At 38.6% G+C, this 27,765-nt stretch overlaps 1 protein-coding gene across 2 annotated transcripts; it reads left to right on the forward strand.

The window, feature by feature from the left end:
• The first annotated feature begins 1,649 nt into the window (after nt 1–1,649).
• hnf4a (hepatocyte nuclear factor 4, alpha) lies at nt 1,650–26,923 on the forward strand. Of its 2 annotated transcripts, none has more exons than XM_005918774.2 (10): nt 1,650–1,795; nt 21,388–21,562; nt 21,913–22,007; nt 22,500–22,606; nt 22,698–22,853; nt 23,387–23,474; nt 23,577–23,729; nt 23,874–24,110; nt 24,267–24,389; nt 24,850–26,923. In XM_005918774.2, the coding sequence occupies exons 1-10, from the start codon at nt 1,687–1,689 to the stop codon at nt 24,990–24,992; spliced, it is 1,386 nt and encodes a 461-aa protein (XP_005918836.1). In that variant the 5' UTR covers nt 1,650–1,686; the 3' UTR covers nt 24,993–26,923. The 2 variants fall into 2 exon arrangements, with proteins under 2 accessions (XP_005918836.1, XP_005918837.1); XM_005918775.2 differs by lacking the exon at nt 1,650–1,795 and adding an exon at nt 19,930–20,297.
• The last annotated feature ends 842 nt before the right edge of the window (nt 26,924–27,765 follow it).

A 27,765-nucleotide genomic window follows, 5' to 3' on the forward strand; every position in this document is an offset into this window, starting at 1 on the left:
TCAGAATTTCAATCAATCAGTTTCCACAGTTAGATGTTTGGAAAACACCGTTATCCTCGCTGGATGAAATTTTCATGAGAATATCCACACCGCCTCATCCCTGCAGACGATTAGCAAGAGAAACTGAACTCGGAAGAAACCAACATCAAAATCCTTTTCCTAGTAAAGCTAATCCTATTAAATTAACACATTATATTTAATCTGGTTTTTCTTTAGACACTGTTACACTTACTGTTTTTTACATTTTAGGCGATTTTAACTTAACAAGCAGTATTAGTGTGTTAGTTAATGAGCTTTAGAGGTGCCAGAGAGTGGATTTTGCAATCTTCAGCCAGTCTTAAACTAAGCAACTAGAAAGAATTAATACATATTTTTGAAGGTGCCCAAAGAAAATATGACAAATTTCCCTATGGAAGCAAAAATGTCTGTTTGCATGCAGCTGAAATGTGCCAGCACGATATAGAATTATCGTAAAGGACGGCTTGTTTCCAAATCAAATGTACAGATTTTGTCTCTTTTTATCCATTTAGATTGTTTGGTGTGTGTCCCAGTTAGCTCAAGGATGAAAACATAACATTTTGTGAGCAATTTCATTTGGGAATTAATCTCTGTCTACCAAGCCGTACCTGCCAACCAACTGAAGCGTGAAGCTTGCAAACTTTAAAGCTCCGGTGAGGAGATGGCATCCATGTTTACACGCCAACCGTCTCACTTAGCAGAAGAAAGCCAGAGGAGGGCTTGTGACACTGTAACAGGATGTAAACATTGTAAATTGATAGCTGTATTATGATTTTCAACTCTTGCTAGCCATTAAAAGTGATTTTACACTTTTACACTATAATCCCCTCAGACAGACACACATATTCTTTACCTTTAAGCATCGGGGTGAAAAATAATGTTGAACTTCCCAAATGTAGAGCGAAGGAGCCACACACTGACCTTATGATTGCCACATTTATCATGCTGAGCACCTTCTTTTGGTTGGTGAATGTAGTTTTAGAATACCTATGTCATAACTGAGTTATTCAAATTTATTTTTCTGCACAGGGCAAAGAGCCAACTAGCTTCATTACATTCAAAGAAGGCAGACATCTCAACAGCTTATAGGCCAAAGAAATAAAATCAAACGATATATTTGATTTAAACTCATTCTCCAATGAAATGAAGCTGGGCTTCCATCTCTGCTGGGAGGATGTTTTGGCATCCGCAGAGAGTTCAGGCCCCAGGTATATAACGGCTAAGCAGTAAAGTTTTCTCCTCAGTCAAAACAAAACTGATGATGTCACTCGTCATACAGTATGCTTGCTGCCACCCTCAGTACATTCTCCACTCCTCTGTCTTTTATGTCCCTCCCCACCCTCTTTCTTTCATTCTATTTTACATAAACTCTTATTCTTACACAATTTTCATCTTTGACTGAGAAATGGCTGTTGGGTGATGAGAAAGAAGGAAAAGAGCACAATAACTTTATGTCTATTTGAGTTTCTATCATCATGTTGCCATAGCTACAGCTGCTATATAGATTGGTGTCCATACGAGCCTGGTTACTGTTTAACCTCCCCACCCACATTTGCCCAGATTAGGAAAATCAATAAGATAACAGCAGCAACACCGGCCTTACCTTGCACCAACAACACCCTTCTCGCACTACAGCACCCTGCGCCAGACTTCCACATTTTACACCTTATGCTGAGGGGAGAAAATAGTGGATTTAAAACATATGCTCGGGAGGAAGGAGAGGACGACATGGTCAATGTAAACTCACAAGTCAGTTCAAGTATGGAACTTCCATTTGGTGAGTACACACTTTTGCTTTTATCCGTGTGGCCGACTAGTTTAAAAAGAGGCTAAGCATGGCAGCTGCTTGCCTCTTTTTGCTTCTTATTCAGTGTTTTTGTGCAACAGCTGCTTGGCTCCAGAGCTCTGCTGGATCACAAGGGATTCAGGGTGCAAATATCACCACCATACATGTCTGTCTTTTTCACACGGCTGTAATCCAGGAGGTGTGTCAGAGATATGGAGGTCGTTAAAAAAAGGCCATGGGAGCTGGGCCTGATGGAGATGATGGTTCAGAGATATTGAGATGTAAGAGCTGTAAGAGTACAGTGAGTGTGACAGGGCTCACAGGCTGATTTGAAATGATTTAAGCTTGCTCTGTTTGACAAGCTGTGCTCATGGACTGGATATTTTTTACGGAGTTCTGAAAACATTCTTTCTGTAGAGTTACACTATCCATAAAAAGACTGACATTTTAACCTCACTATGACACTGTGACAAGCCTCTGCATTATTTTATGGCTACAATATAAGGTGCTGTGCAAACACAAAACAGCAGAAGGACACATCGCTGCTACAGGCACACAAACCGCCCCTTTGTCATAACTGTTTTGAACCATCTCAAGAGAGGCCTTACTCGGCATCATACCAGCTGTCTGATGCAGCAGTTGGTGGGAGTTTAGTTTTTGCTTCTGTGGTCATTCATTAAATAATTTGCATGTCACACCAGGGATGCAAATCCATTTAAACAAAGCTCTGGCCAAATGAGAAATGAAAATATCCGTCCATTGTTTTAACTCTGCCTTTGCTCGTTTATTCTTTCCCTCCTTGCATTTCTTCTCGTGCCACTATGCCAATTCGCTATATGTAGGCTATTTTTTCAGCAAAAGGAACAGCTACACAGAAAAGGTGAATTGTACAAAGGAAGGAGGTGATATTTTCATACATTTCAGTCCCAGTGACCACTAAAGTGAAAGTCAGTTCAGATAGTGAAAATAACTTCTCATATATGTGTCCAGCAGTATTTCAAGGTTGTCGCTGCCAGGCTTGCTTCTAGGACTTTGTAGCTGGCAAGCAAACCCCCTATGGGCTAGCTAACTGGGAATATACTAACACTAATCTCTCTAATGAACACCCCATGCTTCTCTAAATTTTCTCTGCATTGGCCGGTTTACATCCAGCTCCATTTACTTTTCCATTTCAGTTAAGAGTGAAGCGACAGGGATAAGATTTCCAGGCTGCTATTTTAGTTGCTGACAGGACAATATTTTTATTTAATTATATTTACAATTCATGTTTTGTGAGGGGTTTTTGTTACGGCATAAATCTCTAGATGATTTCATTTCATTATGACACAGTACATGCAGCATAAAGAGAAACTGTATAGAACAATGAGCATCACGATTTTGTTCAGTTATACAGTTTTGTTTGATGTGTTATTTTGTCAGTTAGAATTACAGTCACAGGTGATCATCATGCGTGACACACAGAAAGAAAGCTGTGCATTTTGTTTTCAGTGGTTGTATCGCACAAAGCCATGAGAATTGAAATCTACTGAGAAGTTAAGCAGGCTCACAGTCGTGTCCACAGCAAATGAATCCTGTTTCAGTAAAATCTGACCTTGATCTTGAGCACAGTTGAAGACACATTAGGAGACCATAATATGGAAGTTCCACTGACATCCTGAAGGCTTTACACATCAGATGTGTAAAATTTGTGAGAATATTTTGTGCTTTAAAAATAGTTTTTGGATTCACCCATTCTTAATGTGCAAATTCACACCGACCGCGTAATTTCACTGGATGAATTTGCAGCATTTATTTTTCTTTAGCTTTCTGAAATGATTCATCCGCCTCCTCAGATGTGGTCCCAACTCTGCCAACAAGAGTTCAAACTGCCCCCCTGACATCCTGACATATGTATGAAAGCAGTTGTGATACAGCTTTAACTCCTGGTTCAAAGTATGAAATTCTCCCTGCTGCTGCTTTTTTCGGAGACTTGAATGAACCTAGCATCTTTGTTTCCTCCTTCTCCGGGTTTAGAAACAACAGGACCGGCTCATCGTGGCTTAATATCAACTTCTTTGTCCTCACATTTTCCTCAACAACACAGTGCAATCGGTGTATGTGTGTGTTAGATGACAAGTTCAGAATCCGAAAATTCAGATTTTCATGCTGTTTTTTGAATCGTGCCCAGTAATAACCTAATAACATAATACTACAGTTAACTGTGTTATCCTGTTAAATTTATACTGTTTATTAATGTTACAGACAGACAAGACCACATTAATATTACCATTTTATTATAGCCACTAGTTGCTACCTACCTGCAGGTAGCTGCTAATACTTAAATGGCTCATGTTTATGCGGACAGTGGCAAGGTCAACACTTCAGATAACTGTTTAATACTTGTTGTTAAAACAGGAGACTTACTGACCTCCCAACAGTCGTAATAACGACCAAGGCATCAGTCTTTAAGATGCTTCATCGTGTTTGTAGTGCTACTGTTCATGTGTCCAGCTTCTAGTAAGGGGGGAAAGGTTGTGCACCTTTACTTAGTAAAGGTGTGTGTCATCTGGAGCAGGTGAAGACGGCAGTGCTGGTATCAATGCTGTTGCAAATGCAAACTGAATGTGAGTTTGCTGCCTAAATACTCACCAAATGTACATTAAACCTCAAGTTTTATTCAAAAAAAGTAAAATAAGAAGAAAAATACAGCACAGAGATCTTATATTTTACTTAGTTAAAATTTATGAATGTGCTTATTCTAAAGTTTCCACCAAGTCTCTAGTGACTAAGCAGCACAGACAGGCTGGGGAGGGGCTGAATTACTAAGAAATACAGTTTTAGTTTTCATATGATTTGTTGACAAAAGCAAAGCTAAGAAAAGTGATTCTTTAAGCTACACCCTATCGAGTCAATGCAGACTATAATCTTGGTTGCTAATTTACAGAACTAGCAAACATTAAAAGCAGAAAACCTTTTCCTTTCTTTTCTTTTCTTTTTGTTTGGAGTACTGGCTTCTAATGAATACAATAGTAAGCTTTTCATGGAGGACTTGTTTACAGTATATGCTTGACAAATCTTCCAAAACCAGGACATTTATGTTATAAATACATTCTTTGGCAGTTGCGTAGTTTAAGCTTCTTTTTGGCCTAGCTCAGGTTAAACTATGCTTCTTTGTCCAAGCAAGCTACAAACCTCTGCTTCTATTGCAAAACCGTATAATTCCACATCCTGAAAATAGTCTGCTTCCTACTGAGATTTTATCAAGATGATAAAATATATTATGATAAATTATGTATTTTTTTTTAGCAGGTTTCTCACTCCTTCACACTCAGCTGTGGGCACAAGCTGACAAACCTTCTTAGCAAGGTGACTTATAGCTCATAGAACACACATAGTTTGTGTCAGACACATGGGATTAATTGCTTAACGGTCGCAGCCTGGACAAACTCCCAAGCCCTGCAGAGGGGCAGAGACACTTGGTGAATGCAAACATGACAACAGCCGTTGAACAGACCCTCAGCAGATATCTGTTTGCCTAAAAAGCTGAAAGACTTGACAGCAGGGCACATTCTACATTAGACACATCAAGCTATGCACACAAAATATTTTTCAAGGCACTCTTTTTTTTGTCATCGTACTGGCATGTAGATGAGGATTTCTCATGATAATGGCATCTTTAAAAAAAAAAAAAATAGTACTTCTAAACACTGACACATTGCAATGCAAAGGTTTAACCTTCTCATAACTTCTGCATGAACCATAAACAAAGTAATGCTTACAATTATTATTATTACAAATTAAATAATGAAACTTTCTGTTACAGGCAGAGGTTGTTACTGATAGGTCGCTAAAGAAGTAATTTTGTCAAAAAATGTGTCACATTTTTCAAATGTTGGTGGCAGAACAGCCACTTTCGTTGCTTCAGTCATGCATTTAATGTTTCAGGTGAAGCAATGTCATAAAGTCTAGGTTATAAACAAGTCAAGTTCATTTACAGCTTTGTTGCAGCTCTGGATTGGATTATAAATATCATTGTAGATGGAGTTAGTATGGACAGGGAAATGCCATTTTTTTGTTGCTTTTGGTGTTTATTGATGTGGCCGTTGCTTTGGCAACTTCAAGATAATGTTTCTAGGTCAAAAATGAACTTTTCTATGAAAAGTTTTAATACTGCAATGTGCAGCAGAGTTTGTAATTGTTCAATCTCTTGCAGTAAAATTAAAAAAAATTAGTACACTGAGGAGATGTCCTCCTAACAAAACAGGCTACTGGTAATTAACACTGCTGCCTCCTGGTTCAGCAACTGACTGTGGCCTGTTTGAAGTTCAATTATTCTCTCTGTACCTGCATGGATTTCACCTGGGTCCTCTGGCTGCGTTAGCCTACTTCTAAAAGTGAAAGCAATCAGTGAGCTGGTGGAAAAGCAGCTACTGAAGAGTTAAATCTATATAATCCTATATAATTTAACTATGTCTAGAGCTAAAGAGCAAAGCTAAAATGAAGGAAACACTTAAAAAAAGAACAAATACAGAAACAGATGCATTTACTGGTCAGTATTTATTTCAAAGTGAAAGTATTGTTTGAAGCAATCATTATAACAGTTTATACATGTACAGCTAATGTACACTCTCAAAACACTAGAAGATTAGTATTGCCTTGTACTGTAGCCACATTCATATTAACAGTTACATCGAGTTACATCATATTGTTACAAACTGTTTTTCAAGTTCAAACTGTGTTACAATTTCTCTAGCTGATGGTCTCGCACATATTAACAAGAACCAGCCACTATTTATATTATTGTCACATAAAAAAAAAATGAATACCCAAAAACAAGAAATAGTTTATAGTATGTCCAGAAATATGGTCAAAATAAGTGACCAAACCTGAACATTTGGCCCACGGTGACTTGCCTAGGGGAAAAAAAATCATTAACTTGTTTGCCTGGCCACCCCTATAAAAACTCTCTGGCTCCACCTCTGTCCATTTTTATTTACATCTAGGCCTTCTCACTTGCAAATGTAGGGCTTTTACAGATACTCACACACTCTTAAAAATCAAAAATCATGCCCACTTTGCCCATGTGGTAAGACTGTCTGGAGGAATCAAACTAAATTACATAAATTGAAGTGCTCTTGGTCAAATCAAGACATGTGTCACTTTGACTTTAATGTTCCTCACAGCTTCAGTCAGACATAACCAAGAAATAACCTGCAGCATTTGCATATTATGTAATAAGTGCAAGATTTAACAGCACAGGAAGACTTATGAGGTCTGAGTCAGATTATGACTCAAATGACAGATAAAATCACTCAGCTATTATTGAGTTATTGTGGGCTTTCTCCATAAGGAGCCATAGTGTGATGAAATGAAAAGTCCTTTTTAGCAAGGCTTATCTAATGTCCACTTTTGCCACCATGAAATACTTGTTTTCTTTTCCATTCCTTTTATCACTTTGATAAATCAGTTACCTCATTTTATAACTTTGTGTTGATCTTTCCCTTTAGCTAGCTTGTAAGGGTTTTTCCTTATGCTGGGACATGACCCTTTGTATGGTGAAATAATATAAATAGCAGAAGCTTGCATTATGTTAAAGTTACATTAGTGGGTGAAGGAACCACTCAGCTAATGAAATGAAACTTAATCTGTGCTGACATCAAATGTGACATTTAACAAATCTCAGTGTGCCTCTTGGGTATTTAACAGAGGCAGAAAGCCCAATTAGCAACCTGTTTGGAGAGCAGGTATTACACACTGTTCTCTTGACACTAATAATCCGAGTGTTCAAGTCTCCAATCAAATCTCATTGTGACAGGCATTAGGGGATTATCCCCATGTGCCTTGGGCCCTTACAGTTGGTCTGGTGGCCCCAGCAAACAACACTATCCAGTAGCTGCTTTTCCTCCCAGCCTGCCTCAGCCTGGCCGGGCCTGGGAGAGGCGACGAGGCTCATGGGCCTTCACACAGCTGGTCGGCGCACTGTCAGAGCTCAGCTTTCCCAGGGATGTATGGCCAGGATGGAATCCTCCACTTTACCAACCCGGGTAAAGGTAAAAGACACATAAACTTAGTTGTAGTTTGTTTTTTTTCCTGCTGTGTGTGTGTTAAAATCTTTGCGGTAAAGCCCCTGGAAGATTGAAGACAGTACTGTGAAAATGAACACAATATTCTGTTGTATATTCTGTTGTTGCTCGAGGCTTTCAAAAGAAACATGTTGCAAAGCTGCTTTGACAAAAAAAGGGTATTTTAATTCCTACCAGAGCTGCTTCTTTGAACATGTGTTACAATAAGTTGACTCTATCATGAATATTTTGGACGTTTCAGAGCTTCAACAGTTTGTGCATTAAACAACTACTGTAGTAAGAACCTGGTTAACAGAGAAGTGGATTGAGTGTTGATTTGCTGAATGTCCACAAGATGGCAGTGATAAGCAATGATTTCATATTACCTGACACTGATGAAAGCAACAGCACTGACACAAACACTGGACTATAAGTAGAGGGCCTAGTGATGAAAAGAAGCAAACCATGCTTAAGCACCAACTGGACTTCCTTCCAGTTTAACCTCAATTAAGAATTTTTCATTTAATTCTACATATGACTTCTTCTCTTCTCAATTTCAGATGGGAATACTGTACTTTCCACTTGACTGCATTTCACATAGTTTAGCAGATTCATTTAGCAAAATACCCGATGAGGTTACATTGTTTCCATATTTTATGCTGCTTTCCCTCTACTCCACTACACTTTCTACGACACTACATTTATTTGCTAGTTGCGGTTACAGTTTACTTACTCAGATTATCAAAAAGAAAACATGTAATGTATTATTATAGAATAAACTATGCTGATACTTATTCCTGTGCACTTCATACAGTACTTTCACTTATAACAAGGTGAGTGCACTGTGCTATATCGTGACGCCTTGTTAAAAAGTAATTCTCCAGTGTACCATTCTAACAAACTGTTACCAAGTAATCCTCTACTGCACCATAGTAGCAATTTGTTACAAAGTATTTCTCCACCGTAGAGTGGCTACTTTTACTGAAATTAAAAAGCGGAGAATTTCCTCAAACATAACGAGAGTGGAGTATTGTTTCACTTGGTGAGGGTACTGTTACTCCAAACTTTCAGTACTTTGCTCACCACCCCTGACAGACCTGTTAAGGTGCTGCATAAAATGAGAACATCAGGTCACCTCAGTGACAGGCAGAAGGACTAAAATGAGAACATGAGTGAGAAAAATGAGCTCACTGAGTTAATTCACTTAACAATAAAAAAAAAAAATTGATGTTACAGATGCTGTGATGATAACGTCTTGCTAAATAAAGACAACACTCTGTGTGTACTGTGTTCATTACAATTCAAGTTAAGATGCTGGACAAAAAGCACTCTTGACTTAACGTTGACAGGGCAGCGTTGAATACTTCACGTCTTGTTATTCGAGCTGTGTAGGTTAAATGTCTATTGATTTGCTGCTCACTGAAGGACCTATAGAGAATTAGAGAGATAAAGGTGCTCCAAGCAGAGCTGCTGACAGAGTGGATTGGAAAAGCAGTCAAAATGAATCTTCAGCAAAACAGGGTTAATTATTACAGACCCTTATCACATGCTGTGATTGATTTACGTAGTGCATAGGTCTTCATGTTTATTGATGTAATTGTTTACTTATTTAGTGCACAGGGGCTACTTGAGGTTTTCAGTCTGAGTGAAGTATAAACATGTTTTTGTGAATTTGTTTTTCTGTAAAGTGTGTGGCTTTCAGTTTTATATTTATGAAAGACGTACCGAAAGGTTGAATGGCCTAATAAATCTTTGAGATAAAGAAATACTGGTGGCCCAAGTTAATATCTGTAAAGAAATACACCTTAGTAAAGTGCCTTTAAACAGAAATACAGTGTGGTCTGCTAAGTGGGTAGAAGTCACAAAGAGAAACTGGAAAAGGGTGTTGTAATATAATTTTCCATCAGCCTATCTAATTTATTAGCTAAATCTTTAACCTCTTATAATATCATGACACAACTAATAGACGCTCTTGGTTTATCATTACATGAGAGCAAACAGTAATCATGAGGGCGATTTGACAACTTGCCTGCTCTTTCACTGAAAAGATTTTATTTCAGCCGCGGTGAAAATCATCTTCAGAAAGCTAATTTAAAAGTAAACTGAGAGTGGTTGTAAACATTAAATGATAAAACTTTGAAATCGTTTTAATTAACATGAAGACGGCTCTTTGAGGATTTCTTTGGCAATCCGATTTGTCATTTTAGCACAAAACTTTAAAAACTGTGTAAATAAAGGTGACAAACTGGCTTTTAATGAGTAAGGCTTCGTGGGCCTCTGAGATTGCATTATCTTCTCTGTGTAAGTAGAATGCTAATATTTGACAGGAAAAATAAGATATTTATATGAGCTTTGTCAAAGTAATTTCCACTACAGAGGCGGGAGTAACGCATAACACAATTTTACTGAATAAACATGCTCACATAAAACCATCAGAAAATGATGCAAGACAGTAATTCAATCTTCTTAAATGATAAATCTGCATTATTATAGGAACAGAATATTCCACTAGCCCAGAAAATATGATATTCCCCCACTCAACCACACGGGCTTGCATAAGCTGTGTTATTTGCAGATAGCTATCTGTTGACAAGGTCTTTGCCATGACACTCTACTCACCTATCTCCTCCATCTACTGCAGCAGGCTTTTTCTGCCGGCCTTAAATCTGCTGCAGCCAGCACATTGTTTCCTTCTGTTTTCCTCTTATCAACATCAACACATTCCTGGTTATGCCTTGCTTTTCCACTAAGGTGAAGCTCTCTTTGAAAGAAGCAAAATAAGTCCCCGGAGAGTTTATATTCCACATCTTATTAACTCTTCCAGGCCACCACGTTCCTCTTTTTTCCTCCCAGCTGCTGGTTTCTGCATTTTGATTTTATTATGCTGCTTCCCTGCTGCCTGCCTTTGAGATCGGACTTGGGGAAATGAAATGTAGTCATTGAGGAGAAGGTACAAATAGGCAGTGGTTACAAATGGAGTTTGGTCAGTGGTCGGAGATTCCTATTCAGAAGATAGACAGGACTTTGTTCACAAACTGGAGTTTGAAATTTCAAAGGGGAGAATCACACATGTATTACATCAGGTCTCAGCGATCCTTTGACTTTTAGCCTCGGGGCAAGAGTTTGGGTGACTGATTATAAGACAGCTCAGTCTGGCCCATCACATTTTAACATGGCAGCCTCCCACTTCATTTAAAAGTCAAATGGCCATTGCCAGCTGAGCTGCAGCTTTTATCAAAATTCAGCTTCGGCTTAAGACTCTATTTATATTCTATTCACTACATTAAAAAAAGAAAAATTTCCTTACTTATTTCATTATATTTTGTTATAAATAGCACTCAAACAATCCCTGCATTTGACTACTTTAAAAAACAAAGCAAGACAATCATCCTTTAACGGCATTTAATACAACCAGAGAAAAAGCTGCTACAAGACAAATAAATAAAAAAAATCATTAATTGTATGCATATTCTGCCCCCATGTAGCTGAATCACACACTATTGACTTGATGATAAGCTTAAGCTGTCACATGTAAATGTGATTACTGTTGATGAATGACTGTTTTGAGTGGTTTTGTTAACTGCTGCATCACAATTGCCTAGTAAATCTGGTCCCCGCACATCAACACAACTCCAGTACTAAAGTACCAATAGAAACAAATGACAACAGTGGTGTGTTATTGTAACTGTCATTGTAGCCATGTCTGGTCAGGATTTAATACACATGACAGCTACATACTGAACCCAACTAGTAATGTTTAACTTTTTTATGGTTTTAAAATTTCCTATATTTAAAGAGGCAATAACATGGTAATAAAAACCTAATCAAAATCACATGTATAATCCGAGTTATAGGCTTGTTGTCTTGGGAACCTGGTTGTGTAACAGCCTTAAGAATGAGATTTGTTGCCACGATTAAAAAAAAAAGAGTCTTCAAATATGTTAGCATCTCTACATAGAAAGGTACAATGTTAGCATGCTAACTCAATCACTGGCTGCCTCGTGAGGTGTTTGGCAGTTCTATTGCTTGCCATTTCATGTGAACATTATTGGAAAATGGAGTTCAGCAATTTGGAAAATAACTAGTAAAGTTATCATGTTATCACTGACTACACATCTTGCATTCTTGATTATATTTTAAATAGAAGTCACTGATTGTATTTTTGGGGGGTTCGAATTGTCATAAAGATTTTTTTTGAGTATTACAGCACCACAAGCATTATGACCTGACCCTGGGCTTTAAAGTTCTGGCACTTACCTGATAGTAGTTGTTTTGTATGCAGTACACATGCACACAAGTTTCCATTGCGGGTTATCTATGCTCTAACATTGAGAAAAGAAAAAGAAAGTGAAAATTGAGCATACAATAAATATTCAATGGCTTGCACAACCACCTTTAGCAGCAATAACTTAAAGTAATAATTTTCTGTATAACTATAATATTTATAACTGCAGAAGTGTAGAAGAATTGTGGCTCACCCTTTTTATAATGTTGCTTCATTGCTCTGTGCAGGAACTGGTTCACACTGCTCTCCTAAAGTCCTACCACAACATTTCAGTTAGGATAAAGTCAGGATAACAATACCTTGATTTCTTCTGTTTACAACAGGTGTACCTGCAATTACTGTCTCTATGCACAGGAGACCTCTAATTTGAATACTTTGGTATGCACAAGAATTCGTAGTAGGCTCAGTGTCTGCAAGGTGCCCAAATTCTGTGGCTCCAAATCAAATCATTACTACTACACCACTGTGTTTGACAGCTAGTATGAAATGTTTGTGATGATATGATGTGTTTTCACCAAATGTGTGTTCAGATGCAGCGTTGCGTTTTTCCTGCACAAGTACGGCTTAGAAACAAGCCACACTTGTTCAACATTTCCCTAACTGTACTGTCATGAACTGAGGCCTGCAGAGTCTGCGATGCTCTTGGTTTTTTGTAATTTCTCAGAACACTACACAATCTGACCTTGGTGGTTTTGCTCCTATTTATAAAGGATCATATGAGTGCTCTGGAGAGGAAATGTAGCCAGTTTTAGTACAACAGTTGCTGTCCGAGTTAAGTGACCAAGATTATTTGCAATAATCCTACAGGTCAGGTCAGTGCAATATTTTACTGTAAACAGCCAATAGTATGTATTTTGAATGCTCAGTGTAATAAAACAGCAATAAAACACACAATAACACATCTTCTTTTAACACGTGTGTTCTTATCACTTAAAAACATACAACAAAGTTTCCAAACTACGGAAACATGACCATCTGAGAAGCATGTGAATGCACAGTTTCTTTACTGCATCACCATGCTAACTATAACAAAATATACAAACCAAAAAAAAAAAAGAAAAAACACTGAAAAATAATACAAGTGAAAAACGTCAAATAGTTACCTAAAAGATGTGTATTTATTCAAGTTCATGGAAACAATGAATTGTCATGCTGTATGACTTTATACTTCACTACATTAGCCTATAAATTGAGCCCCTTTTCCCACGTACACATATATCTTGGTAAATATAGGTTTTCTATGTATATTGCCATTTTGAACCAGAAATGTAAGCTTTTGAAAAACTTTGTCCAGGTTTAAGATTTTCAGAAACTCATCATTGCACCTTCATTTCCTTGTTTACAGTCAGGCTGTTTACCATCGAATCATTTATTTTTGCAAACATTTCTATACAGTTAGGGTTATACCACCACCTGTTGCTATGTTTGACATTGTTTTTGTGTTTTCATTTAGATGGACAAAGAAAAAAAGAAAGTGCAATTTATTATTATTTTCTAAATTAATAAAAAAAAAAAACTAAACATTATTTTCAGGGACACAAAAACAAGAACAGGAAATTTGTGTCCAGGAACACTGACACACTGAGCTGTTTTATCACAGCTATATAACATTTTCTTACCACCAGTATTAATGAATAATGAATGATTTACTTCTTAGCATTAGACTGAATGACTGTATGAGCAATATGAAATAAAATTAGTAACACATTAGCATAGCTACTGGAGCTGTTTTAACTACACGCGTTAGCTGCTTCTCCTTATATTGCCGTCTTTATGCTACACTAAACAAGCTAAACTGACATTTACAGTCATATTAAACTATACCTTTAGAAAAATGTTGCCTAAGATGAGTTGTAGTCTTTAATTAATTAATTTAAATATAGTGGCTACATTAGAATTTGGCATCAGCAAGAACGTGAGCTGCCCAGAGAGCCTGCACGTGTCAGTCCAGTTTGAGGAAATGTACAGTATGTTAACCCCCCCCCACACACACACACACACACAAATCACAGATAAGTCACGGAAGGATTTCAGCCTGCCCTTTCTAACATATCAAAACAGTTTGTGGGTTTATGATTAAGAAAGCTATAACCATGCAGATTATATTTTATAGTCCCATATATGACTGTTCCTTGAGGAGTTCACAGAAATTTAAGATAGCAGCAATGATACAAGTACTTTAATGATAGGGGGAGATAAGATTTGCTGCAGTGACTCATTCAAAGCTCCACACTGATTCTCCAATCATCAGTTCTTCCCTCTCCCCCCGCTCTCTGACTGCTTTGAAATAATCAGCACACTTCTTGAGCAAATATGGGCATTGCAGAAGAGCAGCATGGATCGAACATGAAGCAATGTTGTAATGGATGACCTCTGCACACACAAGTGAAACAACATGCTCCAGTTTGATACAGAACAATCACCTGTGCACACTGTAGGAGTGTGCACAAAACTGCTAATCATTTTTTGATAATTGGTCTACGTTAATTGCATTGTTTATAGTGTCTAATTACCATGAAAGCTTAAATGTAAATGAATCTGTGACCTTTCCTGACATTCAGAAAAACAGTAGTTTAATCAGAACTTGATTGCTTCCATTTTCCTTTCTGATTGGCTCTTAGTAAGAGGGGTTTTGATCAATCATTAAGCAAATCATCTCTCAGTCACACACAGAAGCCTACAGGCATGGATGTTTGCCTGCATGAGGAAAAATAATTTTATGAGCCCACCGTATAATTTGAGTACATGACTAACAACTTCACCTACATGGGGTTTAGTGCTTTTGAGGTCCGTCTGAACCTGAGATCGTTGACCTATTGCTATGTACTAGGTACTTTTTCTGCAAATACAAGCCTCTTGTTTGCTGTGTGACATGCAGGATGAGCCTGCTTTCTGCTTTGCGCAAACACAAAAGTTATTTATGTAAACAATCAGATTCTGGGCATGAAAATCATTCACTGAGTGCACGTGTGCCTAATGACCAATGCTGCATTATTTTCAGTTTAAAAGTGACACATTTGCCTTCACATGTAATTTAAAGTGTAGCTACATTCAATGAAAACTGTTAAATTATACAGTAAATATTTTTGTATATGAGGCTTAAATAAAATACTCATGAACAGTTTTTAAATTACCATCAACTTCTACTCATCTGGTCTTTACACTGTACAGGGAAACCATGAGATTTACTACACTTAGTGTTTAATGTATTTGCCCCCTTCTTGATTTCTTAGGTTTTGTATATATGTCACGCTCAAATGTTTCAGATCATTAAACTAATGTTAATCTTAGATCAAAAATAGCCTGACTAAATACAAAATGCAGTTTTAAGGTGATGATTTCCTTTATTAAGATCCATGCAATGGAATTGTGTTTGGTTAACTTTTTGTTTGTTTTTGTTTGAAATGCTCTGGTGTTTCTTCGTGAAGCACTTTGTTTGTCTCGAAAGGTGCTATATAAATAAAGTAGGATATAAAGTGAAGCTGCCAGAGTAATGACAGTGCACAGCTGCAGAGGAGAGTTAAATAAATGTTACTTACTTACTACTTACAGTGGGGCAAAAAAGTATTTAGTCAGCCACCGATTGTGCAAGTTCCCCCACCTAAAATGATGACAGAGGTCAGTAATTTGCACCAGAGGTACACTTCAACTGTGAGAGACAGAATGTGAAAAAAAAATCCATGAATTCACATGGTAGGATTTGTAAAGAATTTATTCGTAAATTAGGGTGGAAAATAAGTATTTGGTCACCTCAAACAAGGAAAATCTCTGGCTCTCACAGACCTGTAACGTCTTCTGTAAGAAGCTTTTCTGTCCCCCACTCGTTACCTGTATGAATGGCACCTGTTTGAACTCATCATCTGTATAAAAGACACCTGTCCACAGCCTCAAACAGTCAGACTCCAAACTCCGCCATGGCCAAGACCAAAGAGCTTTCGAAGGACACCAGGAAAAGTATTGTAGACCTGCACCAGACTGGGAAGAGTGAATCTACAATAGGCAAGCAGCTTGGTGTGAAAAAATCAACTGTGGGAGCAATCATCAGAAAATGGAAGACATACAAGACCACTGATAATCTCCCTCGATCTGGGGCTCCACGCAAGATCTCATCCCGTGGGGTCAAAATGATCATGAGAACGGTGAGCAAAGATCCCAGAACCACACGGGGGGACCTGGTGAATGACCTGCAGAGAGCTGGGACCAAAGTAACAAAGGTCACCATCAGTAACACACTACAACGGCAGGGAATCAAATCCCGCAGTGCCAGACGTGTTCCGCTGCTGAAGCCAGTGCATGTCCAGGCCCGTCTGAAGTTTGCCAGAGAGCACATGGATGATACAGCAGAGGATTGGGAGAATGTCATGTGGTCAGATGAAACCAAAGTAGAACTTTTTGGTATAAACTCAACTCGTCGTGTTTGGAGGAAGAAGAATACTGAGTTGCATCCCAAGAACACCATACCTACTGTGAAGCATGGGGGTGGAAACATCATGCTATGGGGCTGTTTTTCTGCCAAGGGGACAGGACGACTGATCCGTGTTAAGGACAGAATGAATGGGGCCATGTATCGTGAGATTTTGAGCCAAAACCTCCTTCCATCAGTGAGAACTTTGAAGATGAAACGAGGCTGGGTCTTCCAACATGACAATGATCCAAAACACACCGCCCGGGCAACAAAGGAGTGGCTCCGTAAGAAGCATTTGAAAGTCCTGGAGTGGCCTAGCCAGTCTCCAGACCTCAACCCCATAGAAAATCTGTGGCGGGAGTTGAAAGTCCGTGTTGCTCGGCGACAGCCCCAAAACATCACTGCTCTCGAGAAGATCTGCATGGAGGAATGGGCCAAAATACCAGCTACTGTGTGTGCAAACCTGGTAAAGACCTATAGTAAATGTTTGACCTCTGTTATTGCCAACAAAGGTTATGTTACAAAGTATTGAGTTGTATTTTTGTTATTGACCAAATACTTATTTTCCACCCTGATTTACGAATAAATTCTTTACAAATCCTACCATGTGGATTCATGGATTTTTTTTTTCACATTCTGTCTCTCACAGTTGAAGTGTACCTCTGGTGCAAATTACTGACCTCTGTCATCATTTTAGGTGGGGGAACTTGCACAATCGGTGGCTGACTAAATACTTTTTTGCCCCACTGTATATCCACACATTCCTCCACATCACTGTGGAGGAATTTTGGACTATTCTTTTTTTGCAGAATTGTTGTAATTCAGCCACATTGGAGGGTGAACGGTAGAGTGTTTCAGATCATTGTCCTGCTGCATAACTCAAGCATGCATGACCTTTCAGGTTTTCTGGTAGAAAGCAGAAAGTATGGTTCCGTCAGTTACAACAAGTCGTCCAGGTTCTTAAGCAGCCCCGACCATCACATCGTTGGTATGATGTTCTTTTATGAAAGTGTTAGTTTTACGCCTGATGTAACAGGATTCAAACTTTCCAGATCAGTCCAGATTCTCCCAAAAGTCTTGTGGTTCATCAAGATGTTTTTTGCCAAATGTGAGACGAGCCTTTGTGTTCCTTTTGGTCAGCAGCAGTTTTCTGCTTGAAGCTCTCCCATTGATGCCATTTCTGCCTGGTCTCTTATTGTTGTCTTATTGTTGAATCATGAATCCCGACCCTAACATGGAGAAGTGAATCCTGCAGGTTTTTGGGTTCTTTTGTGACCTCCTGGATGAGTCGTTGATGCTTTTCTTGGTAGGCCGGCGACTCCCGGGAAGGTTCATCACTGTTCCAAGTTTTTTCCCTTTGTGGATAAAGGTTCTCACTATGGTTCACTGGAGTCCCAGAGCCTTAGAAATGGCTTCGTAATACTTCTTCTATATTTATGGACCAAAAAAGAGAAATTATCTAGTAAACAGCAGTTCTGATTTAGGATACTTTGTAAAATGTAAAAAAAAAGAAAAATTCAATGATTTTCAAATGATTTAACTTATAACTTAAAAAACTGAACAAAATTAATATATCAAATGTTGAAACCTGACAAAAAAACAAAGCTTGCACTAGGCATAATTAATGCTACTTATCATCACCTCTTTTAATAACTGCAAATAGAAAACAACTGAGGAGATTAAATGCTTTACTTTTTTAAATGAACTCCTTAACAGGTTCCTCTGTGTTAGTTTTTGCTTCATAATACATATGTGGACTGCTGACTGGATAGTTTAGCATGGACTCTTTTACTGGGGAGACATGCTGCTGTAATGTGTGCAGACTGTGCTTTGGCATTGTATTGCTGTCATGAATAAGGCCTTTTCCTGTAAGAGACAACTGGATAGGAGCAAAAGTTGGTGGCTTGGATGAAAGATTTCAATCTAGGCATCAAGCTGGCCTCTCTACTCTGTAACTCAGGTTTTGATTGAACTATTTTCCATCCTCGGGGGCAGAGGGGGCCAGATGTTTGATTAACTCTAGTCACTGTTTACCTTTAAAAATCTCAGTTTCAGAATTGCGTATGTTTGTGCATTTCTAAAAGATTCACTCTGTCTGCTCATGCTTTTTTTTATACCCACTTATGTTACCCACAACTAATAAATCTGTAACCTTGTAAACTGTAAAACAAGCCGGTGTCACTTCACTGCATTTTATTGCATATTTTGTGGCATTAAATGTAAAATTTCTGTAAAGAATGATTAATTGACCCACCATTACTCTTTTTATTTTTCTAAAAGGCTTCTTTAGGCTCCTCTGAGTCATCTAAGCTGTCTCTCAGAGGAGCAGCCGCCTTTACAACAAGCTTGGAGCTTTTGGAAAAGCCTCACATGAACCTTGCATTATAGCAAACAATGATGGCTTTTACATAAAGGCATCATTTGTGCTTTTCCCCGCTAATTATGGCAGAATTAACTCAGATTTCCGAGCAATGTAATACACATGGAAGTATGTTTGAATATAGTGGTTAATTTTATTTGATTGTGGTTATCTTGTGGTGGTAAAAGTATTTTTCCTCTACTTTTTATCTCATTAAAGTACAGTGCAATTATTCAAGGTCAAGGTAATCAAGCTGGCAATCAAGCTGGCTCTAAAGTTAAACTGCTTTATAAACAGTTAGGCGATATAATGATTTATCCTCTGTTTAAAATAATAATTAATAACTTCCGTAATATATTGATGTGCAAACTATGTCTGTTGTCATGGAGTGATTCCTGAATAAGCCTCAGTTAATATTAAATATCAAAAACAAAACCAGAGGAATGTTTCGATATTTTTTATTCTATCTGTGCAGAGGAGCATCTGTGAGGATCGGTTGGAAGCTTTGGACCTGGAGTCATACAAGCTTTCTGAATATTTAAGCAACAAAAGGCAGCCTCTGAGTGTTTTGGCTGACCTGCAGAGGGGAGACAAGGGGGGCTGCTGAGCTAAAAGGCAAGAAAAAAGTTGTAATGTTTTTCCACAGTGGAGCAGAAATGTAAAGTAGCATCAAACAGAAGTGCTTTCAAAATTTGTAAAATTTCATAAAAATTGGAATTAGTTACTTTCCGCCTAATTCCAGGTCTTTTTGCAGGCACTTTCGTTTGTACCAATATCCAAGCTTTAATTGGTGTGCATGTGATATGGGCATGCGAGGAAAGTGTCAGCTATAAAATGAAAAGTTCAAAATGGTGTCAAATGATGTAGTAGGAGTGAACTGACATAGCTCAGGTTGAGGAAATGTTTATCCATTACTGACATGCAGCGGTGGCAGATATCAAAGCTGTGCTATCTCTTAAAAAAAACAACCCTGTGATTCACCAGTGAACACTCTGGTTAACCATCAACCGGACTGACACTCCACCTCTTCTCTGGTTAGTGGTATGAGGGAAGGAAGAGAAGGACACCAGCTCTGCTGTCAGTCACTGTTCACCTCTCTAACACCAGTAGGTCCATATACCACTCAACTGGGCCAAGGAGCTGTCCTGTCACTGGGCGGAGCTAGACCCAGAAAGAAGGAGGGGGGTTTGCTGAGGTGTGTGGGGGTGTGAGAAAGGAAGGTGGAGAAGGAGGGGGGCACTCTACTTTCTTGGACAAGTCTTTCTGTCCCACTGTCAAGTAGTTGAGAATTTGTTGGCCTAAAGAACTAGCAGACATGGACATGGCAGACTACAGCGAAGCTCTGGACCCAGCCTATACCACGCTAGAGTTCGAAAACATGCAAGTGCTCCCCTTGGGTGCAGGTGAGTGTCATATAAGCAGCGCTGCCTTTGAACTTTGAAACTTTTACTGATTTAAAACTTTGGTCGGGAGAGGAGAGCGCGAGTTCTGGTGTGAAGTGATAAAAGGGGTCATTTGTCCATCTGCTCCTGCTCGTAGAGAGATGATCCTGTTCAGTGGTCTTCTTTTATCACCTTGGGTGTGATAAAACATTAAGAGATTTTGTTTTACGAGACTGATGTATTCTCAGTGCACTTGGGTCATTTGGCCCAACCAATTTTAACCTGTTCCAGCTTGTACAGGGATGTGGTGTCAGACTGATTACAGGGGACTGATCTTCATTCAGTGATGAAGCAGTAGCTTTAGTATCATGATCACCCTTCTCTTGTTACAAACGGTCTGTTCCCACAGAGTCTAAACTGAGGAGAATGGATGTCGTTTTTGGATATGCGCTTACAGTGACACCAACCTATTTGTATATGCAGTCTCCCATGACATCTGGCTCTGATCCTGATTCTAAAATTTCCAAAGAAGCAAAAAAAAGAAAGCCTAATGGGGACCTATCTAAGCACAAAACTTTTTTTTTTAATAATTTACACAATTATATTCTGTCATTGAACAAATATGTAAAAGTGACACTCCAAGAACCAGCCTACCACTTTTATATATTGTACATTTCTTTAGCATGTGTCATGGCAAACTCTATGATAATCAGCTTTGTTCTGGTGACTGTGAGAGTGGCTTACACAAAAACTGTCTCCATCGATTGCCTTTCATAGGTAATCAAACCTACATCAATTGAGCTCTGTTGACGCTATCTGAGCTACTCAGACTGCTAACAGATCCCTGCAGTTCTCTGGAGGGCTGCTTTTGATCAGCTGTCAATGGAGCTGATGAGTGTCTTCACTTCGGTCTTTCACGCCTAGAATTAAACCAACCTGGCAGTTCAAGTTTGCTGTCTGGCATATGATTAGAAATAAAGTCATATTAAAAAAAAATAAAAAGACGCTTCTTCGAGTTTCAGGTCATCTTGTTCCGGTGATTTAAAGCTAATCACCTAAAAGCCTGTTGGCCTGATGAGCTTTTTTTTCCTTTCTCTCTCTCTCATGTCAGACTCCTCACCAGCTGAAAGCACTAACATGAACGCCGCGAGCCACCTGGCTGCAGGCAGTTTGTGTGCCATATGTGGAGACAGAGCTACAGGTAAACACTACGGTGCCTCCAGCTGTGATGGCTGCAAGGGCTTCTTCAGACGCAGCGTCCGGAAAAACCACATGTATTCATGCAGGTGAGTGAAGCTCTTCAACTAAAAAATACTGCTACTGTTTGTGTGACAATGAAAAAGCAATGGACATCTAGCCAATGCAATTAATTCTCAGTTATGTGCCACTGTGTAGACAAGCAAAGATTGCAATCTTCTGATTACAGTCTTGTGATTAAATGTTGATGGATGCAATCATTACATATATATGTATATATTCTTCATGCTTAAGCTACTTGAAAAAGAAAGCATCTGGAATTTTTACTTCATCTATTTCAATTTGTATCCAATTGCTTCACTTTGTATTGATTCCTTCATTAAGTTTCCTTTTTAAATCCGTGATAGCACAAACAAACTTAATCCACTCACTTTTACAGGTTTAACAGACAATGCATCGTGGACAAAGACAAGAGAAATCAATGCAGGTATTGCCGACTGAAGAAGTGCTTCAGAGCTGGCATGAAGAAAGAAGGTAGATGACTTTTATCTCTTCACTAAACCAGTCAAAAAAGTCAATCTATGTGAATTTTTTAGTGTTAAAACAATAGAATCTATTGCCTCCCAAAACAAAAGAGAATTTAATCAGCAAATCACTACCAGAGCTTGAGCTGTCTCCACTAAATTGATATGACTTGTCTAAATGTGTTGCAACACCCAGGAGGGGACTACTTTGTTAATGTTCACTCCACGGAGTGCTTAAGTCTCTGACCAGCTTATGCTGAGCAAACATTTCCAAGCAATAATAGCCATATACTGATAAACATGACAACCTTGGAAGACATATTTTTCTTTCAAATCACTCTGTGTTCCGTGTTTGTGCAACAAAGGAAATGAGAAAATTCAACACTTTTCTTGCATTTACAAAAATATAACTGCATGAAAGTTCCACTTTTATCTTTTGCTTTGCAAATGCAACCTACATCTTGCTGCCACATTATAAATCTGTGAATGTTCTTTTTTTTAGCTGTACAGAACGAACGAGACAGAATCAGCACCAGGAGATCCAGCTATGAAGACAGCAGTTTACCATCCATCAACGCACTCATCCAGGCAGACGTACTGTCAAGACAGGTAAGGTGGCCGTACATCATGTTTGGGGCTCATATCTACTGTAACTGTAACAAGACCTCAAATGACTTCATAAATGCATTTTCCTGTGTAGATCACATCCCCTGCTCCTATACTCAATGGTGACATACGGACTAAAAAGATCGCCACCATCACAGATGTGTGTGAGTCCATGAAACAGCAGCTGTTGGTCTTAGTGGAGTGGGCCAAGTACATCCCAGCCTTCTGTGACCTGCCCTTGGATGACCAGGTGAGACCCATACACAGACAGAGTGCACACAGTGATATAGACACTCTAGTCATTCATCAACCAGTATACTCAAAACCATAACGAGGGTTGAGGGACACGTGGCTGTGGGACTGTCACTGACTATGTTCTTCCTTAATCAAATAACACTGCAGTAAAAAAAAAGAAAAGAGGAGAAAATAGTTTTCCAGTCTCTAAGGATGACGGGGTTTTTCATCACTCTCTCTTAAAATTTTCAACCAGAATGGTTAATGTGTTTTAATCCTCAGTTGGAACATGATGAGCTGGTTTTAATGTCACACTGCTTCTTGAAAAAAAAACAAACTGCAGAATCATTAACAGTGTGATCACCGAGCCTTAGTAACTGATTTGCTGATGCAGTGAGATGGCCTTCTTTGCCAATTTTAGTTCAACCAGTGAGATTCATGCAAGGGGAGTTTAAAAAAACCCAGACAGAACTTTATAATATAAACACGTATCACATAAAGGAGTTATTATTTCATAGCAAACTGTCTTTTAATTCACTTTCATTGCAGGTGGCATTGCTTCGAGCTCATGCAGGAGAACATCTCCTTCTCGGTGCTGCAAAGAGGTCCATGCTTTACAAAGACATCCTCTTATTAGGTAAAACTGACACACAAGGCAGTGTGATACTGCACTCATATTGCATATAATCATGCTCTTTCCCTATTCCAATGGTGCATTTTCAATGTGTTTCTCCTGCAGGAAATGACCACATCATTCCCAGAAACTGCCCAGAGTTGGAGGTGGGCAGAGTAGCAGTGAGAATCCTGGATGAGCTGGTGCTTCCTTTCCAAGAGCTTCAGATAGATGACAATGAATATGCCTGCTTAAAAGCCATAGTTTTCTTTGACCCAGGTATTAGTGCTGACAAACATTTCAGATTCTTGAGCTTCTTTCCAAGCCATTAACTTGAGTGAAAACTTGAAAAACTCAGATAGACCACATTATATACAGATGTTGGTCATCAAAACATTTCTCTTTGCTAACATTTGCCCATAGACGCTAAAGGTCTGAGTGACCCTGGAAAGATCAAGCGGATGCGATACCAGGTCCAGGTGAGCCTGGAGGACTACATCAACGACAGGCAATATGACTCTCGAGGCCGTTTTGGAGAGCTTCTCCTGCTCCTGCCGACACTACAGAGCATCACTTGGCAAATGATTGAACAGATCCAGTTTGTGAAACTCTTCGGCATGGCCAAGATTGACAATCTGCTTCAAGAAATGCTTCTTGGAGGTGAGAAATGGTTGTCAGTACAGATAGGTTTAGCAAAATTTACTATAGCATGAATTCTGAAACAGCAGGCATTGCATTAAGTGGACAGAACTGCATCAAACCACTATTCAGTAATAAATTATGATTAACTGACAATTGTTGGGGTTTTTCTTCCAGGTTCTGCTAATGAAGCACCACATGCACCTCACTCTCTGCATCCTCACCTGGTTCAGGAGCACCTCAGCACCAATGTTATAGTGACCAGCAATATGCCAACGCCAATCCATAATGGTCAAATCTGTAAGCACAAAATACATTAATGCATTGCTACATTTAAGATTTGGTGTCTGTAATTAGCTTAAAACTGTCAGGGTTTTTTATTGCTACATATGGTAAAAACTTCAAGTCTAATGAAGGTGATCACAATCATTAATCAGTTGTATTTTAATGAAGACAGCCCATCAAATTTTCCTCACGCAGCTCCATGTGCAGCCAAGTCAGGTAGCTGGAAGACCAAATAGGCTTGGCAAAATAATCCCCTAAATTGTTCACAGAAACTAATCTGGCTTATTTTGTAAAAGAAAACTTCTGTTATTCTTTCTGAGCATATTTAATGCTCTGACAAATTTCACAAAAGTGCTTATTCCTTATTGGAATCTTGTGTTACCCCCGCGTCACACTGTAAGATAATAAATATTCACCTGCTTGTGCTGTAGTTTCTCCACATTAGTAACTGCTCTCTCTCTGTTCTACTTTTCAGCCACTCCTGAAACCCCAATTCCATCTCCACCCGCTGCCTCCAGCTCAGAACATTATAAAATGGTTCAGGGGGTCATAGCCACTGTTCCCAAGCAGCCAACCTCCATCCCTCAACCAACTATTACAAAACAGGAGGCCATTTAACAACCCCTTAAATCTTTATTCCTTCAGTTTTTTTTCTAATTAAACCAGGGTCTTTACATGTATGTTTATACACAATCAGCATTGAAGCTGTTAACTTGACTGGAACCCTAAAGTAGCTGAATACTGTATATATATCTATAATAAAAATCTGCAGGTGTGGTCTTTACAGATTGATAGCCTGAGTTTTCAGGCATCACTTTGTACATGTATGCAGCTGCAGCTGAGCTTCATGGTTCAGTGAAGGCCAGATAAAACCATAAGCATTGTGATCTTCTAGGCTTACTGCCTTTCTGTAAGACTGACACTTAGAAGTACACTGCTGTATATATTATAGCTCATTATTGGGTAACTTCAATTCCATTGTGTCCTATGCATGTCCTCAGTGTGTGCAGTAAGGCTTATGTTAGAAATGGCAAAGTAATCATGTCAGTATTTCATGAATGTTACAACAGGCCTTACACTGTCATATATTTAGTGTTTAACTTTTTATTTTTTTATTTTATGTTTCTTAACAATAAAATGAACTCAGAAAAAAAGCTAAAGAAAATTCCTCTAAAGAGTTCAGCTTTTCCTTCGAGTTGCTCTCAAATATTTTGTGGCAAAACTAAAATATATGGGGTTTGTTTTATACACTGGGATATGCATATTTACAGGAGTGAAATTTCAAGTTTTAAAATTTACTCCAGTATAACCAAGTTTGGCAGGCTGTATACACAGAGACTTTTAAAAAGTCACAGGCAGACATGCTAAAGAAGTTTCCCAATAATATGTTGTGCTCGGTTTTAAAAGTATATTGTATGTTGTTTGTTTGTTTTTTTTGATTGTTTTGTTTTGTTTAGTACTTTGTCATGGTTTAACTGATGGAATAAATTGTGCCTTTTAACCTGTACTGCCTTACAAAACCAGGTAATGTTTTGCCTTACAATGTGAAGTTGAGTTAATAAATCTTACGGTTTATTTTTACATTGCTTTTTCTGCTACGTATTTATACTACAGTCACAAGAGAAGTGGCCACCAATGAATTCACTGCATTTGCATTACACATTCTTTCAAAGGTAAATGGTGGAAAAAAAAAATTAGGTCCAACGTGGCAGTGCTTTTTGGTCCCTGATAGACTACTGCAACTTCAGGCTGATAAGCTGCCATAAAATCATTACAGATAGCGCTGACTCCAGATAGAGAGATGCAGATATATTTGTGCACTGCATCTAGAAAACAATGAATGCTGTGTGTGCTATTGTTAAGCTCATTTTACTTTTTGCAAAGGAAACAAAGCATTACATTCAAAACAAGTACAAAAATAGAAGTAACTAGAGGAGGATTACTTTTAATATTACTGCCCATAATGAGAGCATCAACAGGACCATTGGTGAGACATAACTATTGAGATTTCTAGGAAACAAAACTGTACTTTCTGGAGATTGTTGGCTCTTGCTGGGTGAAATCTGTTGCAAACAAGATCCTGCAACAAAAACATATTGATTGCTTTGGTTGCAAGCAGATTCCCATGGCTGCCTGTAATTTTTGCTAACTATGCAAAAAATTGTAGTACAACTTGTGAAAAGGGTGTGATGCAAACTAGAAATTGAGACTTTTGCCTTCCAATTAAAAGTTGTTCATCAGCGATGTAGTCAACATGTTTTAAAAGGTGCAGCTTTTAACTCTGAAGGTGAATGGTCCTGGTTTCCAGTTTATACTGCACTTGCCACAGTTTCACCACAGCTCTAAGAGCTGACAGAGTGACAACTCTGTCACTCCCATGAAAACTATGGGGGACCACAGCAATATGCTAGCAAGCAAAGCAATCAGAAAGAGGTTTTTCCAACCAGCTAGGGAATACACATTTTTCCCTAGCAACAGGTGTGATGCTGGGGAAATATGAGAGTCACTCATTGGTCTCTAGGCCTTTAGGGGCTTTAGCAAATATTTTCCCAGCAACTGCTGGTGACCTCTTGCAACTGGTTGGGGAACACTGATTTGATTGCCAGATGGTCACCGGCTGGTCTCTAAGCTTGTCTGACTGGGGTATCATTCAATTGACTCTATACTGTCACCATTCCAAAGTGTCCAAAATGAAAGAAAAGCTAATGTCACATGGTTAGCAGTCACATATCTGCAACATCTTAAGTGCAGCTTTAAGGTGCTTGCGCTTTACTGAAGTCTAATGTTTGCTGTTTTATGTTTAATGTTTTGATGCTTTCCACATCCACTCTATCACAATGCATATATTGTACTTTGTTCTCAAGACCCTTTAATTTTAAGTTTTAGTTACACTTAAACTGCAGGCGTTTGTCTGGTTAGGAAGGCTGAACTGTTGTTAACTGTTGCCTAACTATTGTGTAAACTATTTTACTTGGATTTGTGCAAATGAAAGTGATGACAAGTGCACTGGACAGGCAACAAAAAGCCAACATTCACAAATGAAATGGTTTTACATGTGGTGTCCACAAACCATTTCTCTTGCCTTGTCACCATGAAAATCATCTTTTATACACCACTTTCCTACAACATATTTATTTTTAATCAGTTATTCTCGACCTACATGGACCCCCCTGTCTTGTTCTTGGTTCTCTCTTTAGCACAATACCTAACATATCCTGGATGTACATCACAATACATCATCGTTAAATTGGTTTGACACAAGTACTGGACATTAGCCTAAAGCTCATATCCATATTTTCTTTCTTTTTCGTCCCCTTTAATTAGACATTTAGTCAATTGCTTGCATTTTTTAAAGAACAAAACACCAACCCCTTGTTGTACGATCAATCCT

This window comes from Haplochromis burtoni, unplaced genomic scaffold (genome assembly GCF_018398535.1).
Source record: "Haplochromis burtoni strain Fernald_Lab_line unplaced genomic scaffold, NCSU_Asbu1 Contig_31, whole genome shotgun sequence".
NCBI lineage: Eukaryota > Metazoa > Chordata > Actinopteri > Cichliformes > Cichlidae > Haplochromis > Haplochromis burtoni.